General features: G+C 44.1%; 1 protein-coding gene across 1 annotated transcript in view; it reads right to left on the reverse strand.

Moving 5' to 3' along the window:
* Positions 1-2,891: 2,891 nt before the first annotated feature.
* The window catches only part of LOC130277454 (solute carrier family 26 member 6-like), a 50,065-nt gene continuing 34,007 nt past the window's right edge, over positions 2,892-18,949 (reverse strand). Inside the window, exons 9-20 of the mRNA XM_056528125.1 lie at positions 15,835-15,948; positions 15,548-15,625; positions 13,215-13,310; positions 12,504-12,610; positions 12,190-12,259; positions 10,340-10,432; positions 7,715-7,831; positions 6,055-6,123; positions 5,626-5,811; positions 4,266-4,320; positions 3,887-4,023; positions 2,892-3,256 (exon numbers count right to left, since the gene is read on the reverse strand). Coding sequence (XP_056384100.1) covers positions 3,233-3,256; positions 3,887-4,023; positions 4,266-4,320; positions 5,626-5,811; positions 6,055-6,123; positions 7,715-7,831; positions 10,340-10,432; positions 12,190-12,259; positions 12,504-12,610; positions 13,215-13,310; positions 15,548-15,625; positions 15,835-15,948 — 1,146 coding nt within the window. The 3' untranslated portion in view covers positions 2,892-3,232. The remainder of the gene's footprint in view (positions 3,257-3,886; positions 4,024-4,265; positions 4,321-5,625; positions 5,812-6,054; positions 6,124-7,714; positions 7,832-10,339; positions 10,433-12,189; positions 12,260-12,503; positions 12,611-13,214; positions 13,311-15,547; positions 15,626-15,834; positions 15,949-18,949) is intronic.

Consider the following 18,949-nt stretch of genomic DNA (forward strand, 5'->3'; position numbering starts at 1 on the left):
TAGGACAAAATGCCCCCCAAAATTTGTAACCCCATCTCTTCTGAGTATGGAAATACCCCAAGTGTGGACGTCAAGTGCTCTGCTGGCGCACTACAATGCTCAGAAGAGAAGGAGACACACTTGGCTTTTGAAAAGCGAATTTTGCTTAAATGGTTTTTGGAGGGCATGTCGCATTTAGGAACCCCCTATGGTGCCAGAACAGCAAAAAAAAAAAAAAAACACATGGCATACTATATTAGAAACTACACCCCTCAAGGAACACAGCCAGGGGTACAGTGAGCCTTAACACCTCACAGGTGTTTGACGACTTTTTGCTAAAGTCGGATGTGTAAATGAAAAAAAATTTTTTTCACTAAAATGCTGGTTCCCCCCCCCCCCATTTTACATTTTTTACAAGGGATAATAGGAGAAAATGACCCCCAAAATTTGTAACCCCATTTTCTGAGTATGGAAATACCCAATGTGTGGATGTCAAGTGCTCTGCTGGCGCACTACAATGCTCAGAAGAGAAGGAGCACCATTGAGCTTTTGAAGACAGAATTTGGTTGGAATAGAAGTCGGGGGCCATGTGCATTTACAAAGCCCCCCCGTGGTGCCAGAACTGTGGACCCCCCCACGTGACCCCATTTTGGAAACTACACCCCTCACAGAATTTAATAAGGGGTGCAGTGAGTATTTACACCCCACTGGCGATTGACAGATCTTTGGAACAGTGGGCTGTGCAAATGAAAAATTACATTTTTCATTTTCACGGACCACTGTTCCAAAAATCTGTAAGACACCTGTGGGGCGTAAATGCTCACTGTACCCCTTATTACATTACGTCAGGGGTGTAGTTTCCAAAATGGGGTCATATGTGGGGGGGGGGGGGGGTCCATTGTTCTGGCTCTATGGGGGCTTTGTAAACACACATAGCCTTAAATTACGCACAAATTTTATCTTCAAAATCCCAATGGTGCTCCTTCTCTTCTGAGCATTATAGTGCGCCAGCAGAGCACTTTACATCCACATATGGGGTATGTTCTTACTCAGAAGAAATGGGGTTAAAAATTTTGGGGGGCTTTTTTCCTATTTTTCATTGTGAAAATGAAAAATTTTGGGTAACACCAGCAATTTTGTGAAAATTTTTTTTTTCATTTTTCCATACAACTTTAATGAAAATTCGTCAAACACCTGTGGGGTGTTAAGGCTAACTATACCCCTTGTTACTTTCCGTGAGGGGTGTAGTTTCCAAAATGGGGTCATGTGTGGGTATTTCTTTTTTTGCGCTTATGGCAGAACCGCTGTAAAATCAGCCACCCCTGTGCAAATCACCAACTTAGGCTTCAAATGTACATGGTGCGCTCTCACTCTTGAGCCTTGTTGTGCGTCCGCAGAGCATTTTAAGCTTACATATGGGGTATTTCCGTACTCAGGAGAAATTGCGTTACAAATTTTGGGGGTCTTTTTTTCCTTTTAACACTTATGAAAATAAAAAGTAAAGGACAACACCAGCATGTTAGTGTAACAGTTTTAATTTTTTTACACTAACAGGCTGGTGTAGCCCCCAACTTTTCCTTTTCATAAGGGGTAAAAGGAGAAAAAGCCCAAAATTTGTAACGCAATTTCTCCCGAGTACAGAGATACCCCATATGTGGCCCTAAACTGTTTCCTTGAAATACGACAGGGCTTCGAAGTGAGAGAGCGCCATGCGCATTTGAGGACTAAATTAGGGATTGCATAGGGGTGGACATAGAGGTATTCTACGCCAGTGATTCCCAAACAGGGTGTCTCCAGCTGTTGCTAGAAATTTGCGCTGCGGCGAAAAATTTGCCGCAGCTCATAATTGAAGCAGGAAACTTACTGTAAACCTGTCCGTGTGAATGTACCCTGTACGTTCACATGGGGGGGCAAACCTCCAGCTGTTTCAAAACTACAACTCCCAGCACGTACTGACAGACCGTGCATGCTGGGAGTTGTAGTTTTGCAACAGCTGGAGGCACACTGGTTGGAAAACCTTCAGTTAAATTCTGTTACCTAACTCAGTATTTTCCAACCAGGGTGCCTATAGCTGTTGCAGAACTACAACTCCCAGCATGTACTGACAGCTGTTTCGGCATGCTGGGATTTGCAGTTTTGCAACATCTGGAGGGCTACAGATAGAGACCACTGCACTGTGATCTCCAAACTGTGGACCTCCAGATGTTGCAAAACTACAAATCCCAGCATGCACAGACAGCAAACTGCTGTGTGGGCATGCCAGGAGTTGTAGTTTTGCAAGATCTAGAGTGCTACAGTATAGAGATCACTGTGCAGTGGTCTCTAAACTGTAGACCTCCAGCTGTTGAAAAACTGCAAATGTAGTTTTGCAACATCTGGAGCGCTACAGTCTCAAACTGTAGCCCTCTAGATGTTGCTAGGCAACTTACCGGCTTCCGTCGGATCCAGGGAGCCGTCCTCTTCTGTCGCACGACATCGCCGATCACCGCCGCCAATCCCGTCCCGCAGCTTCCACCGACGGGTAAGTGGATCTTCGGCGTTCGGTCCCCTGTTCTGCCCCGCCTATTGTGGGTGGGCAGAACGGGGAAAACGAAAGTAAACCCCCTGCCCCCGATCTGCTATTGGTGGTCGCGTCTAGACCACCAATAGCAGAGATAGGAGGGGTGGCACCTCTGCCACCTCACTCCTATCGCTACAGGGGGACTCGTGGGTGTCTTAGACAACCGCGATCCCCCTTATATTCCGGGTCACCGGGTCACCATAGACCCGTATGACCCGGAATGGGCGCAAATTGCAAGTGTGAATTCACTTGCAATTTGCGCCGATCGCCGACATGGGGGGCTCTGATGACCCCCCTGGGCATTTGCACGGGGTGCCTGCTGATTGATATCAGCAGTCACCCCAGTCCGGTCCCCGCCCGGCACGCGGCGGGGACCGAAATTCCCACGGGCGTACAGGTACGCCCTGGGTCCTTAAGTCCCAGGTACAGAAGGCGTATCCATACGCCCTAGGTCCTGTACGGGTTAAGTCCAGGGTCAACGCATCCGGAGATTTTGGAGCACTTCATGCTTCCTTTCCTTTTAAGTTGCATTAATGAAATATAATGGACTTTTGAACGATATTCATATTTTTCGAGTTTCACCTGTATTAATGCACCAATATTATCAAAAGTATAGGAACAGTGCGAAACACAGGTCATAGATGTTGCAGAAGACTTCCAGTTGTTGGTTGCTTCATTAACTAGTTGTATGGATTATAACCTTGTATCCGGAGCTCCCTGTAAAACAGACGACTATTTAAATGACTATTTAAAAGCCTTTACAACAGTTAAAGACCATATGTAGGTGAAAGTACTCTGTTTTGTCCAACCAGGCTAAGTTTTCTAACCAATGCATCTAATATGAACAATTAAGCAATTTTTCCAATTATATTGTTTTAAATTCCCCTCCTGTTTTGTGTGTACAGCACCTATGCCAGTGTTACCCAACCAGGGTGCCTCCAGCTGTTGCAAAACTACAACTCCCAGTATGCATATCTGCTTATAGCCGGGTCTGACTGTCACACTCTTTTTCCAGGCCCCTCAATGGCATATCTGCTTAGTAATGCAAGAACACAGCCAGTTGGCCATCATTACTAGCCCCGGCACCAATGCAGGTACTATTGTTTGAGTTGTGAAGTGTCTCTGTGCATTAAGTAATACAGCTATAAGCAGATATGCCAGTCAGGAACCTGGGACATTCTCACCTGAATAGAATGTCTACTTATAGCTGTTTCAGTTTATCAGAGGCACACTTCAAAACCCATATAAAAATCCTTATAAATTAATGGTGGCCATTTAGGACTCATTTAGGACTCTGCTTTCATGTTCCATATACAGAAAATCATCCCTCCTCATTGGTTAACTTACATTGGCTTCATGAATGGAGATCTGCTCATGGTCCATGGTCAGATAGGTAATAGCATCATGGATGGATGGAAAAACCTGAGACTTGGTGATATTTTCATTAAACAAGTTCCCAACCTCCAGTCCTGTCATTACTGTTGCTGAATAAACATAAAGCATTGTACTTAGATATAGAAACCAACAAGGATTTTATTGCAGCTTTCCCAGTCCCCTGAATGACTTATATGGACAGTTATGCTTATGCAGTGATATGTCACCGCATGCCATATTGCTGCATAACAAGGCAGGATAATCACTCCACTTATTACCCCATAATGCGCTTATCATGTGACCAGATTTGTAAAGTGACATTTAAATTATATTTATTCCCCTAACATGTTACCATTGCAACCAGCCAGGTAGACATCCACCTCAATTTCAGCAAAATTCTTGAAGATCTAGGGGAAAAGAAAGAAGGATTTTTATGAATACATAAATGGGCACTCTTATTAAAACTAATTTTTGTTATTGCACTCCTTATGGTAAATAGAAAATCTTTGTTATGTACTTTGTTTTTAAAAAAAAATGAAGTTTTCTGTTTTATTTGTGTTTAAAAAAGCTTCCACTTGGTGTCTCCCTACTTGTCCAGAGCTCATTTCCCCCCTATGTCTTGCACAGACTTTGGACTCCTGCTGGCCTGGCAGAAGTCCAAAATCAGGAAATGCAGTCTGGAGTGCTGAGGGGGGGGGGGGGGGGGGGGTGTGCAGCCTTATCCAGTCGTAGCTCATCTCACACTGAACTGCTTTGGGCTGTGTGTAGCAGAATGAGGAAGGAAAGTCCTCCCCTATTTTGCTTCAGATGATGTTACGCCTGCTGGGGTACACCCCTTCCCAGTCTGTGACTGAGCAGAAAATACAGGTAGAGAACTAAAAAAATACTAAAAATAAAAGCAGGAGGTGGTTTATTATGATGGGGGCAGTGAACTGAGAGGATTATAAAATTTAACAAGATCATGAGAGGCACTCTTTAAAGACGTTCAGGTTCGGTTCTTACTTTCCAAAAAACAACAAATATTTATTATTGTTCTCTCAAACTAGTGAAGACTAGATTTTTGTGTCTCTGTACCATGACTGTGTAAATAAGGTTGTTAGTTCCTATCTTGTTCCTAGACTGTGTGAATGATGTTTTTGAGTCTTATTAGGATTCTGGAGTATGTGAATATGGTTTTCAACTCCTTTTTAACATTTTGGACAGAGTGAATATGCAGTAGTTGTCTGTTTTTTTCTTTATTATGAATTGTGTTAATAAAGTTGTCAGGTATTATGCTGATTCATGTTTTTGAATCGGATTGTCATGTTCTACCCTGATTCTAGTCTGTGAACAAGGTTGTCAGATCTTATTCTTATTTTAGACTGTAGTAGAAAAATAAAAAGGGTCCGAAACTCGTTGTTCCATTGTGGCAAATAAAAATATTGAGTAGTCCACCGCTCAAAATACTACACAAGAGAGCACCCCTGCATTTTTTATTTCTCTGTCATTCTGGACTGTTTGAATATAATTGTCATTTTTATCTTTATCATGTATTATTTAGGCCCTCCTGGATCCTATAAATATTTATAAAAATGAGGTGACATCCAACATTGTTAGGTCTATGTTCTTGGTTCTCTTGAGGTAGGAAAAAACACCACCTCAGAAGCCACTGCCCCAAAAAAGCCTTTTTAAGCATTTTTTAAAATAAATCTATTAATATTCAACACACTTACTTTCCTTAAAGCTTTGACACACACTGTATCTACAAAATTCATTGAAGAAAAATCCAATATTAAGGAATGGAAATTTGGTTTCTCCAGCCCCAGTGACTGCAGTGTGTTCCTTCCACCACTCTCTTCATTTACAGCATTGCCTGGTACAACAGTGAGGGACCCCTCTGTCATATTCTCCTCCTTGTGCTGTCAGGGTATTAGAAAAAAAAAATCATGTGTATAAAGGTGTTCTTGAGATTGTAAACTATGCATTAGAATATACTGTTGTAAAAGTACAACTCCCAGCATGCAGCTGTTAGTATATGCCAGTGTCAGCCTCAGGGTGGAGACCACTGCTTTAGTATAATACCTTCATAAACTGCCTTTTTGCTTAGCCTACAGCACATAATACACTGAAGGGAAAGCTGGTGACTGGGCCTCAGATTTTACCTCTTCTATCTCATATTCAAGTTTTCCAAGTTCAAGGCGGTCAAAGGCGATATTGTCATGTCCTGTGATCTACAAGAATAAAGACAGAAGGGGTTAACAGTAGGAGAAGACAATTTGTGTGACTTTGTGTTACACAGTTGACATTCAACAATCACGCAACTTTACCATTGAGCAATTGTGGTGACTCAGTACAGAATGTGCCATCCTGTACCCCTGTCAGTCCTATCAGGCGAACTCAGACCATGTCCCCTGGCCCCACACTCCTCAGTACTCTCTCAATTATGTCCAGTAATGTATGGGTTAATGTAATGTTGCATACTGTATTAATATGTTATTGTGCCTTTAAATCTCTGTTACTAAGGACCTTTGTTGTCAAGGGGAGGAATGCAAGGTGAACAGGTGGCTTGTTGGTGACCAATGGGATCTCTCAAAACTGTCCCCTTATATAATGAGGTCAGGGTTCAGCTCTTTCTCTTGAGCTCCTTGCCTCTTGCAGTCGTAGCTGAAGTACAGCTTGAGTGAGAACCTGAGCAGTCTGTGTGATCCAGAAGGAGGCCTGAGGCCTAATCCAGCCAGCAGGCTTCTACTTAACCCATGCACCTGTAGTGAAAGTCAGACCTGCAAGGTAGGACCCACACCAGCGGGAATTCTAGTCAAGTCAAGTCCAAGCAAAGTCAGTCAAAGTCAAGTCTGTTAATAAGCATGGCTGCATCAGTCAACTCAATAGCAACCATAAGTCCCAGCAAGCCGATAAGCTTCCTGAAGTTCACCCTGCATCTCCCCAAAACTGAGCTAAGCTGTAAAGACTTTAACACCTTGTCTGCCTCAGTAAAAGCCGTTGTTCCGTAACCTTGCATCAGAGTGATTATTTGCCTGCGTCTGGCCCAGGAATTATCGGCTATACCTCAGGTGGTGAATTAGGTAAACCACGCCCTGGAGTCACGAACACAAAGGGTTAATACCATTTGCCCTAAGGGTTCATAACATCTGCCATTCCAACACCCTTACTACACAATGACTGTTAGGACTAGAAGACAATGTACTCTAACAACATTTTGGCTGTAATGTATTATCCGATATCATTCACAATGCTGGAGACTTGCATTGCATCATTGGCATTGTTTAGAATCTTATCTCTTTATGCTCTGTTGCTGCCATTTCTTTTTCATTGATTTAATGCATTTAAAATATTAAAGGTATATTCCAGGGAGGGAAAATATTTTTAAAAAAGATCCACCATTAACTCATCTCCGGATAAGGGTATGATCGCAGGATCTCCCCCTCCTCGATTTTAAGAACATGACTCCTTTGTAAATGAAGTGGCAGTCGAATATAAGCACTGCCGCTCTATTTATTGTCTATATGAGCGTTGAAAATAGTTGAGTACAGCACTTGTCTGTCTTTGGCAGTTCCATAGACAATGAATGGAGCAGCAGTGCACATATTTGAGCGCCACTTCATTTACACAGGAACTTCAGAAATCCTCTTGTAAAGATTGCAGAAGATTTGCGCGGTCCAGGCCGTTGCGATCAGAGCTCAGATTATATTTATAAAGCTTTTCTGTTAAAATAAATCTGAACACTGGTTGATATGGGCAACAAAAGAATTTATACTGTCATACAGTTTAAATGAATCTGCCGCGTAGTTGTCACACCCTCACCTGGTTGTCGGCCTCATTCTCTTTCATCGCTTTTTTCATTGCTTTAAGCTCCTTTTTCTGTTTTTTCTTAATGGCTTTCCTCTTCTTCTCAATCAGCTTCTCCACATCTACCCCGCACTGTAATAGGACAGATACCTCCAGCCGTGTTACTTTCTAGAAGCACATTTATCCCTGCCTATTTCTCAACTACTTTATATACTGTACATTTTTTGGCTTTTGTGGTTCTGGTACAGTTTACAGCTTTTACAGTAAACCAGCACTTCTAAATATACATTAGCCCAGATGTTGTCCATGACAAAGCACGTCAGACTGCCCAGACCTATTGTGTTTTGTGCCCCAAGTTGTTTTACAGTGGTTTTGTGGCTGCACGGCTTGTACAGGGAAAGCATAGTGGTACAGTAACACTTTTCTGTACAAGCTGAACTTGAAAACTGCATCAGAAAATAGAGGTAATTTCCAATAAAAACACAGAATTTCCGCACTGAGCACTGCTGAATTTCCATGGCAGAGTAGTGGAACTTTTGTAGCGGAATTGGATTGTACCATAAGATTGAACGACACTGAAATGAAATCTGCCCAAAATTTTCTAGTCGACATTTTTTAAATGCACCAGGTATATCTGTCACGATTCGGCTGGCTGGAGGTGGATCCTCTGTGCCAGAGAGGGATTGGCGTGGACCGTGTCGGTGGACCGGTTCTAAGTTGCTACTGGTATTCACCAAAGCCCGCCGCAAAGCGGGATGGTCTTGCAGCGGCGGTAGCAACCAGGTCGTATCCACCGGCAACGGCTCAACCTCTCTGACTGCTGAGATAAGCGCGGTACAAGGGAGTAGACAAGAGCAAGGTCGGACGTAGCAGAAGGTCAGGGCAGGCAGCAAGGATCGTAGTCAGGGGCAACGGCAGGAGGTCTGGAACACAGGCTAGGAACACACAAGGAAACGCTTTCACTGGCACAATGGCAACAAGATCCGGCGAGGGAGTGCAGGGGAAGTGAGGTATAAGTAGGGAAGTGCACAGGTGAAGGTACTGATTAAAACCTGATGCGCCAATCAGTGGCACACCGGCCCTTTAAATCGCAAAGACCCGGCGCGCGCGCGCCCTAAGGAGCGGGCCGCGTGCGTCGGGACAGCACAGACGGGGAACGGGTCTGGTAAGGGAATCGGGATGCGCATCGCGAGGGGGCGCGTCCCGCATCGCGAATCGCATCCCGGCTGGGAACATTATCGCAGCGCACCCGGTCGGCAGGTCTGACCGGGGCGCTGTGAATAAGAGAACGCTGTGAGCGCTCCGGGGAGGAGCGGGGACCCGGAGCACTCGGCGTAACAATATCACAGTAGCTTAGCATGTTTGATAAATCTGGCGCATGTGTAGACCATGCCCTTTTCTCAGTAAGCCATACCTCTTATAAGGCAAGGAAAAAATGTGGAGCATGTTAGCCATTTTTTGACACAAATGACACCAGAATTATGGAGTATTTGCAACAATAAATCTACCCCAACGTTTCCACTTACTGGCAGTAAACAGATCTTGACAATAGGGTGGATTTAAAACACTAACTGGTACAACTGGCTTACATGATTAGCACCGCATTTTCAATATGTTTTTTTGCGATTGAACCACACTTGGCTTACTAAAAAGTGGGTGTGGCTTCTCTGAAAAGAGGGTATGACTTAAATGTGCCAAAACTGTATCACATTTTGGTGCACATTTTTGGCATGAAACCAGACGATTAATAGGTAGTTCAAAGTAGTGCTGGGCAGTATTGCGGTTCATACCAAATACCAATTTTTTTTCCCTCACAATATTAATTTTTCCCATACCGCAATACCGGTTGGGCCCCTCCCCCCCCTCAAATGACTTGATTATCAACCGCAGCGTGCTGTCCCCACATCGGGGAACCAATCGTATGTGACCCGCGGGAGTTGTTCTGCTTCTCTTCCCCCATGGTTTATCAGCCCAGCGCTGCGCTGTCCCCCACATCAGGGAACTAATCATATGTCACCTCGTCCTCTTGTGAGTTGCGGGCCGCCGGCGCTGGAAATCTGTACTGTACTACATAGTCCTTGTGCTCGGGCTGCAAAAATAAACAAACTTTAACTCACCATTCTATGTTCCCCCGTCATCGCTCCGGTAATGGCCTCACGCTGGTGATGGTAACGTCACAGAGCCGTCAGCCTATCACCGGCCGCAGCGATGACCCACCTCGGTCGGTGATAGGCTGAGCGCACTGTCATATAAGGAGCCGGCCGGGGGGGAGGGGGGGGGGGTTTGGTTGGTTTTAGAGAAGCAGCGCCCATGGGTCACATGATTGGAGGGGTGGAAAATACTGTTAAATACCGTGGAACTGCCATAACTTACAAAAATACCGTGATGCACATTTTTGGTCATACCGCCCAGCTCTAGGTCAAAGTTAGACTACACGGTCTAAAGATGCATTAATCACTGCTACACATCTGGCACATTCTTAGACTGTCTAGTCTAAGTTTACACTGTCTAATAACAAGTCAGTTTTTCATTATCTCCCCTAATTTGTATTACAAAGTTGCAGAAGTTTACATTATACAATTGATGGGCGCTATAGAGACAAAACGGGAAAATCTCCTTTAGATTGCTCTTTACTTTTACCTTCTGGTAGAGGGTCTCTAGATATTGATTTGCATTAGCATAATAGACTGTAGAGGTAGAGTGGAAGATTTTTATCCTTGGTATCTCTTTAGCCTGAAACATGAAACATAATAGTATAAATTATTATAGAAGTTTACAGAAGCTTGCATGAAATCTATGAAATGAATATTAAATGGATATCCACCTCTGTTTAACACTGACTATAATCTACAGTGACCCCGCCGACCTACGATGGCCCCGACATACGATAATTTCAACATGCGATGGCCTCTCAGAGACCATCACATGTTGAAGGCAGCATCAACATACGATGCTTTTGTATGTCGGGACCATCGCATAAACGGCTGTTTACGGTGCCCCGTGCCCTGTGCTGATGATCACTTACCTGTCCTCGGGGCTCCGGCGCGTCCTCTTCGGGATCCTCTGCATTGTCGGCGCTCTCCATCAACGTCATCACGTCGCTGCGCATGCCGTCCTGTCATCCAATAGGAGCGGCGTGCGTAGCGACGTGATGGCGGCGATGGAGAGCGGATGCCGTGGAAGCAGAGGCCTTGCCGGAGCGTCGGGGACACCTCGGGGACGCGGCGTCAGCGATGGACGGCGACATCCCAGGCAGCGGTGATGAGCGGTGACGGTCCGGAGCGGGGGGGACAGGTGAGTACAACTTCCTCTAACAGTGGCTGTCCGGGCATGCTGGGTGTTGTAGTTTTGCCACATCTGGAGGTCCGCAGGTTGTAGACCACTGTTCTATACTTTACATTGCACGGATCCCTCAACATGTCATGGTTTCAACAAACGATGGTCCGTTTGGAATGGATTACCATCGTATGTTGAGGGACCACTGTACTTACCTTTGCTGCATGAAAACTGTCAGCAGCCGCTGTTGACTGATCTGTTAACCTTTTTTGTGTGTTATAAACATGAATGCCCAAGGCAGGTGCCAAAAATGTTTAAGCTGTTTCTTTTTTTTTTTTGATAGGTATAGTTTATACAAGAGTAAATAACAAGAACAACAACAATATGTCGTTCGTGCCTTTGTACAGCACTGATTTCAAGTGAGGAACAGAATACAACCAAGCATATGTGAAAGGAATTATAAAGGTAATAAAGGACTGCAAAATGTCCAACTATGAAGTCAGGCGCTTACATATTGTCATGATACACACAAAATTCACATGCTTTGAATGTTCATGTGTTAAGAAACCGCTCTGGTATTTACGTAAAATAAAAATGACATGATTTTAAAGGGGTACTCCGGTGAAAACCTTTTTTCTTTTAAATCAACTGGTGGCAGAAAGTTAAACATATTTGTAAATTACTTCTATTAAAAAATCTTAATCCTTCCTGTACTTATTAGCTGCTGAATACTACAGAGGAAATTCTTTTCTTTTTGGAATGCTCTCTGATGACATCACGAGCACAGTTCTCTCTGCTGACGTTATTATAATAATAAGTCTTTATTTATTGTTGTCCTTAGTGGGATTTGAACCCAAGTCCCCAAGCACTGCAAGGCAGCAGTGCTAACCACTGAGTCACCATGCTGACTTTAGCATACATCTGCTATGCACGGTTGCTAAAATGGACAGAGATGTCAGCAGAGAGCACTGTGCTCGTGATGTCATCAGTGTTCCAAAAAGAAAGGAATTTCCTCTGTAGCATTCAGCAGCTAATAAGTACTGGAAGGATTAAGATTTTTTAATAGAAGTAATTTACAAATATGTTTAACTTTCTGCCACCAGTTGATTTAAAAGAAAAAAGGTTTTCACCGGAGTACCACTTTAAGATCTGCATGCTATTCTACTTTCTGGTGCTTTGCAACAGTTGTAGGATATTATCCAAGTGGCTGTTACCTGATGACACCTTGACACGTCTCTATAAATACTTGTTTCATATACTTGACCTAGGATGGAGTAATTGGATCTGAAACAGAAATAAACATTTGATCCCAGATTAATAGTCGAACCATATAGCAAAACCTATAAGTAAGCAAAAAATAATGGTCTCTACTAAAAACTTTATGAAAGGTACTACGCCTTTATTAGGGTTAGTGTCCACCTTATTATTTCACCCACCCCTAGCGCCAGGCCTCTTGTCACTACAAGCACAATAGTAGTTGCTATCCCTACTATGTGTATGCTGTTATATCCTATCATAGAATACTCACAACTGTGTCCTGAAAATAATGGTCAGCAATGAAAATGCGACAGCGACGGCCAGGCCAATGTCCATATTAAACAGAATTGTGGCAACAAATGTCACCAACCATGTAAGCTACAACAACAACAGCAAAAAAGAAATCAGTAAGAAAATAAACATATAACAATGTATAGGTACAAGTAAAATTCATCATCCATGAGTCCAGTTTATCTCTTAGTGGATTGTCTAGACTGGATACAATTGTGACAAAACCCTCAGTTCATATGAGTTTTCAACCATTGTTTCCATATGTTAACAGCTAACAAAGATCTAAATAATTTTTGAAAATGAACGGGAACTATGTTACAAAGTTGCACTTCTCTGGCTGCTGGAAAACTACCACTTTGGCTGGCAGGGCATGCTGGGAGTTGTAATTATGCAGCAGCTGCTTACTAGTTGAATAGTGCCACATCTGACCAAGGATTGTGTCTGGTACATCAGACCTGTGGAAGTGAATAGGGAATAACATAAAATGCAATACCACCCATAACCTGTGGATGGGTGTGGAGCTGTTTTAGAAATAAAGCATTGATATTTTTCTTATCCTAGACAACTGTTTTGCTACCAATTATTGTTTGTGGTAATACTACAGTATGTAGGAACTTCCATGGTGCACATGTGGGGAGAGGACTGATAGGGTTTGCTGGGTAATGACAAAGTTTGTATAGTCAGTACTTACCATATCAATTCTGTTGTTTTTCCATAAGACTTTAACTTCTGAGAACTGTTTAAACATCCCCTTCAAATTGACTATAATGATTGAAGCCAGAATGGACTAAAATAAAGGCACAAACACAGTGTACATTTTTCTTTAACATATCTGTGAAGACAATTCCAGGAGTAATTTAACCCCTTACAGGGGTATTCCAGTGTCGGAATATTATATCTAAATAAATAACACCCCAATATACAGTATACATAACTTACTAATATAGTGTTGTCACAATTGTACTGGCTTCAGTATCTTTTGAATTACCCTGACAGGAAGGTGTCATTTGTTCATTTTCAATGTGGTATTGTCTCCTCCCTCCCAGATGAAGCATCATCATCTGCTGTCTCAGGAGGCTTGGCTGGATCTTGTCTGGGAGCTCAGGCCCTGCCCCTGGAGTGCTATCACCTCTGACCAGCCCTTAAGGCTTACATCAACACCTCTTATCAGCCCACACAGCCCTGCCATATACTTTGTGTGTGTGTGTGTGTGGGAGGGGGGGATTAAAATTTACTGTGACATTTAGGGAAGAATGAGGTGTATTTACAGAATGCTAACTTGTGGTGAACAATGCCACAGGCAGAGGAGCAGACAGGGAATGAGTAAATCAAGTGCTGGTTGACTGACTGTAGGGTATGTTCACACGTACTACATGCGCTGCAGATTTATACAGCAAGTGTGAACATACCCTAAGGGTATGTTTACACACTAAAGATCTGCTGCAGATCAGTTGCAGAAAATATGCAGTATTTCTGCAGTAAAACCACATAAGAAATACACCAATAAGGTAAATAAAACTTAACCTTTACTTAGAAATAATAATAAAATACAATAATACAATTCATGGTTACTGTGATGAAGCCACCATTGTGGGGGATGGGGAAAGGGGTACAGGTGAAAACCTAAACTACCTATGATGGGCCCTTCTTATTAATGTGTGGATAGGGAGAGGGAAATCAAATAAAAACAGATATTGGCGAAACTCCAACGCGATGTCCAGGACTCATCAGGGAGTATTTGTATTAGATAGTATAGATGCTCAAATTCAAAACAATATTACACACAGTAACACATGCTCAGATCGATAGATAGAACAAGAGATGGTAGAGTAATATGCTCTGTCTGGCGTCCTCCATTCCATCCAGGACGGGACACAGGCACCATCTATTCATTGACCTCTTGAAACATCTTAACCCTATATTTTTTAAAGTTCAGGCTATTGTATCTGCCTGCTCTGATGGGGCCCTGCTATTGATTCATCACTTGACTAGCAGTCCAAGTTCATTTGGATTTCCAATATGTTATGGGCTCATCTCCATATCTATAGTATCACTTTATCTGACAACAAATATTATTCCTGATAGCGGTACTTGGAACATACAAGCATTATGTACGATTTGATAGGAACCCATATTGTCTGGGATACTTTTGTGGACTGAGAGTTTTATCCGTACTTATTAATGAGGTGGATTTTTTCCACTTATTATTTGCAGTACTGACTATTAAGGTGTTACCAAATGTCTGCTTATTCTATGTAATATATCACTTTCTATTTGTTGTCTATTGACTTCTCTTATCATTGACTGCTTAAGGACAGTGCCTGACAGACCATATTACTCTACCATGTCTTGTTCTATCTATCGATCTGAGCATGTGTTACTGTGTGTAATATTGTTTTGAATTTGAGCATCTATACTATCTAATACAAATACTCCCTGATGAGTCCTGGACATCGCAGGACGAAACGCGTTGGAGTTTCGCCAGTATCTGTTTTTATTTGATTTCCCTCTCCCTATCCACACATTAATAAGAAGGGCCCATCATAGGTAGTTTAGGTTTTCACCTGTACCCCTTTCCCCATCCCCCCACAATGGTGGCTTCATCACAGTAACCATGAATTGTATTATTGTATTTTATTATTATTTCTAAGTAAAGGTTAAGTTTTATTTACCTTATTGGTGTATTTCTTATGTGGTTTTGCTAAATTTAACACCAAGGGTGTCTATCTTTAGATAGGGTTATAGGGACCCTGTAATATCTCCCTTAAAGTGTATTCATTTCTGCAGTAAAGAAACAAATGTATTTAACAATTAAGCGACGCTGCCTCTTTTTGTTTTAGGGACAAGTTAGAGGGGTACTCCGCTGTTCAGTGTTTGGAACAAACTGTTCCAAACGCTAGAGCCGGCGCCAGGAGCTCGTGACGTCATAGCCCCGAAGGGTCTCCGAAGTTTTACATTGTTGATTCACTATACACAACCATTTAACGCTTCTTGGAGACCAATGTAAGGTGATGCTGTATTTACCTTTGGTAAGTCTTGGAAAAGCTCCCCAGCTTTCAGTATAATGATGAAGATGACAAAAGATGCTGTTGCACTGGCCACCTAGAAATATTAAGGAAGGATAAATAAAAGAATTAGTACCTAGTAAAAGATTTTGTATTATTTTGAACCTGTGGTTCTCCAGCTGGTGCAATCCTAGATGCCTTTAGGCTGGGAGCTGCAATTGAGATCCATAAGTTGGTAATCTGTAATTGCAGCCATATTGATTGTCACCCAGCTTTCCCAGAAACAGATATAGCTAGATCACACACCTGGGTGTTTCCTCCAGTACTTTCTTGAACCAGAGACCTGGACACAGAGGCGCTAATGGCAAAACACTGGAAAAAGCTGCCAACGAAGTTACTGAAACCAATAGCAATAAGCTCCTGGAAGAGATCATAGTTACCATGAGGACAGCTCAAGCCCAAAACACGTAACATTATTTATCAGTGCGAATAAAACTGTAGCATCCAGCTCACCCCTCCTTGTGCTATGTCTCGGACCCTTAAGGACCACACATGGAATATATAACAATACCCAAACAAAATGTCCAGCACAGCAGCTCTCAGTCCGATGTTTTGCTTTATTCAAAGGTAGACACAAATTCAAAAGGGCACAGGTAACAGAATGACACATTTCGACTGATGGATCAGTCTTAGTCATATGCATACTCATGACGAAGACTGATCCATCAGTCGAAACGCGTCATTCTGTTACCTGTAAAGCCAACAGTCATGAATTAAGTGGAATTGACCTATAAATTGGATAACAAATAGGGGCAGAGTTTGCAATAATTTATATAAAAGGGTCAATCTGAGAAGGGGGCAGGGACTAAAATTTACATACATTTGGGGGTTATAAACATAGATTTATGGGTTATGTACAGTCTATATAGAGAATGCTGAGGCCACAGACAGATTTAGGGGTTATATACAGGCTATATAGAGAATGCTGAGGCCACAGACATAGATTTAGGGGTTATATACAGTTTATGTAGAGAATGCTGAGGCCACAGACATAGATTTAGGGGTTATATACAGTCTATATAGAGAATGCTGAGGCCACAGACATAGATTTAGGGGTTATATACAGTATATATAGGCAATACTAAGGTCACAGACAGATTTATTATTATTATTATTTATTTCTTTATATAGTGTGCCTTGGTTCCAGGGCACTTTACATATGATAAAGGTTACTGTTAAGCATTACAGAGTAACCTGCTGACTGACACAGAGGGGGAGAGGGCCTTGCCCGCAAATCTATGTCTGTGGCCTCAGCACTGCCTATATAGACTGTATATTACCCTCATATCTATGTCTGTCACCTCAGCACTGCCTATATAGACTGTATATTACCCTCATATCTATGTGTCACCTCAGCACTGCCTATATAGACTGTATATTACCCTCATATATATGTGTCACCTCAGCACTGCCTATATAGACTGTATATTACCCTCATATATATGTCTGTCACCTCAGCACTGCCTATATAGACTGTATATTACCCTCATATCTGTTACGCCGAGCGCTCCGGGTCCCCGCTCCTCCCCGGAGCGCTCGCTACACTCTCCTCACTGCAGCGCTCCGGTCAGATCCACTGACCCGGGGCGCTGCGATTCAGCTTCCAGCCGGGATGCGATTCGCGATGCGGGTAGCGCCCGCTCGCAATGCGCACCCCGGCTCCCGTACCTGACTCGCTCTCCCTCGGTCCTGTCCCGGCGCGCGCGGCCCCGCTCCCTAGGGCGCGCGCGCGCCGGGTCTTTGCGATTTAAAGGGCCACTGCGCCGCTGATTGGCGCAGTGATTCCAATTAGTGTGTTCACCTGTGCACTTCCCTATATCACCTCACTTCCCCTGCACTCCCTTGCCGGATCTTGTTGCCATCGTGCCAGTGAAAGCGTTTCCTTGTGTGTTCCTAGCCTGTGTTCCAGACCTCCTGCCGTTGCCCCTGACTACGATCCTTGCTGCCTGCCCCGACCTTCTGCTACGTCCGACCTTGCTTCTGTCTACTCCCTTGTACCGCGCCTATCTTCAGCAGCCAGAGAGGTTGAGCCGTTGCTAGTGGATACGACCTGGTCACTACCGCCGCAGCAAGACCATCCCGCTTTGCGGCGGGCTCTGGTGAAAACCAGTAGTGACTTAGAACCGATCCACTAGCACGGTCCACGCCAATCCCTCTCCGGCACAGAGGATCCACTACCTGCCAGCCGGCATCGTGACAGTAGATCCGGCCATGGATCCCGCTGAAGTTCCTCTGCCAGTTGTCGCTGACCTCACCACGGTGGTCGCCCAGCAGTCACAACAGATAGCGCAACAAGTCCAACAGCTGTCTCAACTGACCGTTATGCTACAGCAGTTACTACCACAGCTTCAGCAATCATCTCCTCCGCCAGCTCCTGCACCTCCTCCGCAGCGAGTGGCCGCTTCTGGTCTACGCCTATCCTTGCCGGATAAATTTGATGGGGACTCTAAGTTTTGCCGTGGCTTTCTTTCCCAATGTTCCCTGCACTTGGAGATGATGTCGGACCAGTTTCCCACTGAAAGGTCTAAGGTGGCTTTCGTAGTCAGCCTTCTGTCTGGAAAAGCCCTGTCTTGGGCCACACCGCTCTGGGACCGCAATGACCCCGTCACTGCCTCTGTACACTCCTTCTTCTCGGAAATCCGAAGTGTCTTTGAGGAACCTGCCCGAGCCTCTTCTGCTGAGACTGCCCTGTTGAACCTGGTCCAGGGTAATTCTTCCGTTGGCGAGTATGCCGTACAATTCCGTACTCTTGCTTCAGAATTATCCTGGAATAATGAGGCCCTCTGCGCGACCTTTAAAAAAGGCCTATCCAGCAACATTAAAGATGTTCTGGCCGCACGAGAAATCCCTGCTAATCTACATGAACTCATTCACCTAGCCACTCGCATTGACATGCGTTTTTCCGAAAGGCGTCAGGAGCTCCGCCAGGATATGGACTCTGTTCGCACGAGGCGTTTCTTCTCCTCGGCTCCTCTCTCCTCTGGTCCCCTGCAATCCGTTCCTGTGCCTCCCGCCGTGGAGGCTATGCAGGTCGACCGGTCTCGCCTGACACCTCAAGAGAGGACACGACGCCGCATGGAGAATCTCTGCCTGTACTGTGCTAGTACCGAACACTTCCTGAGGGATTGTCCTATCCGTCCTCCCCGCCTGGAAAGACGTACGCTGACTCCGCACAAAGGTGAGACAGTCCTTGATGTCTACTCTGCTTCTCCACGTCTTACTGTGCCTGTGCGGATGTCTGCCTCAGCCTTCTCCTTCTCTACTATGGCCTTCTTGGACTCTGGATCTGCAGGAAATTTTATTTTGGCCTCTCTCGTCAACAGGTTCAACATCCCAGTGACCAGTCTCGCCAGACCCCTCT

Source organism: Hyla sarda, chromosome 6 (assembly GCF_029499605.1).
Source record: "Hyla sarda isolate aHylSar1 chromosome 6, aHylSar1.hap1, whole genome shotgun sequence".
Taxonomy (NCBI): Eukaryota; Metazoa; Chordata; class Amphibia; order Anura; family Hylidae; genus Hyla; species Hyla sarda.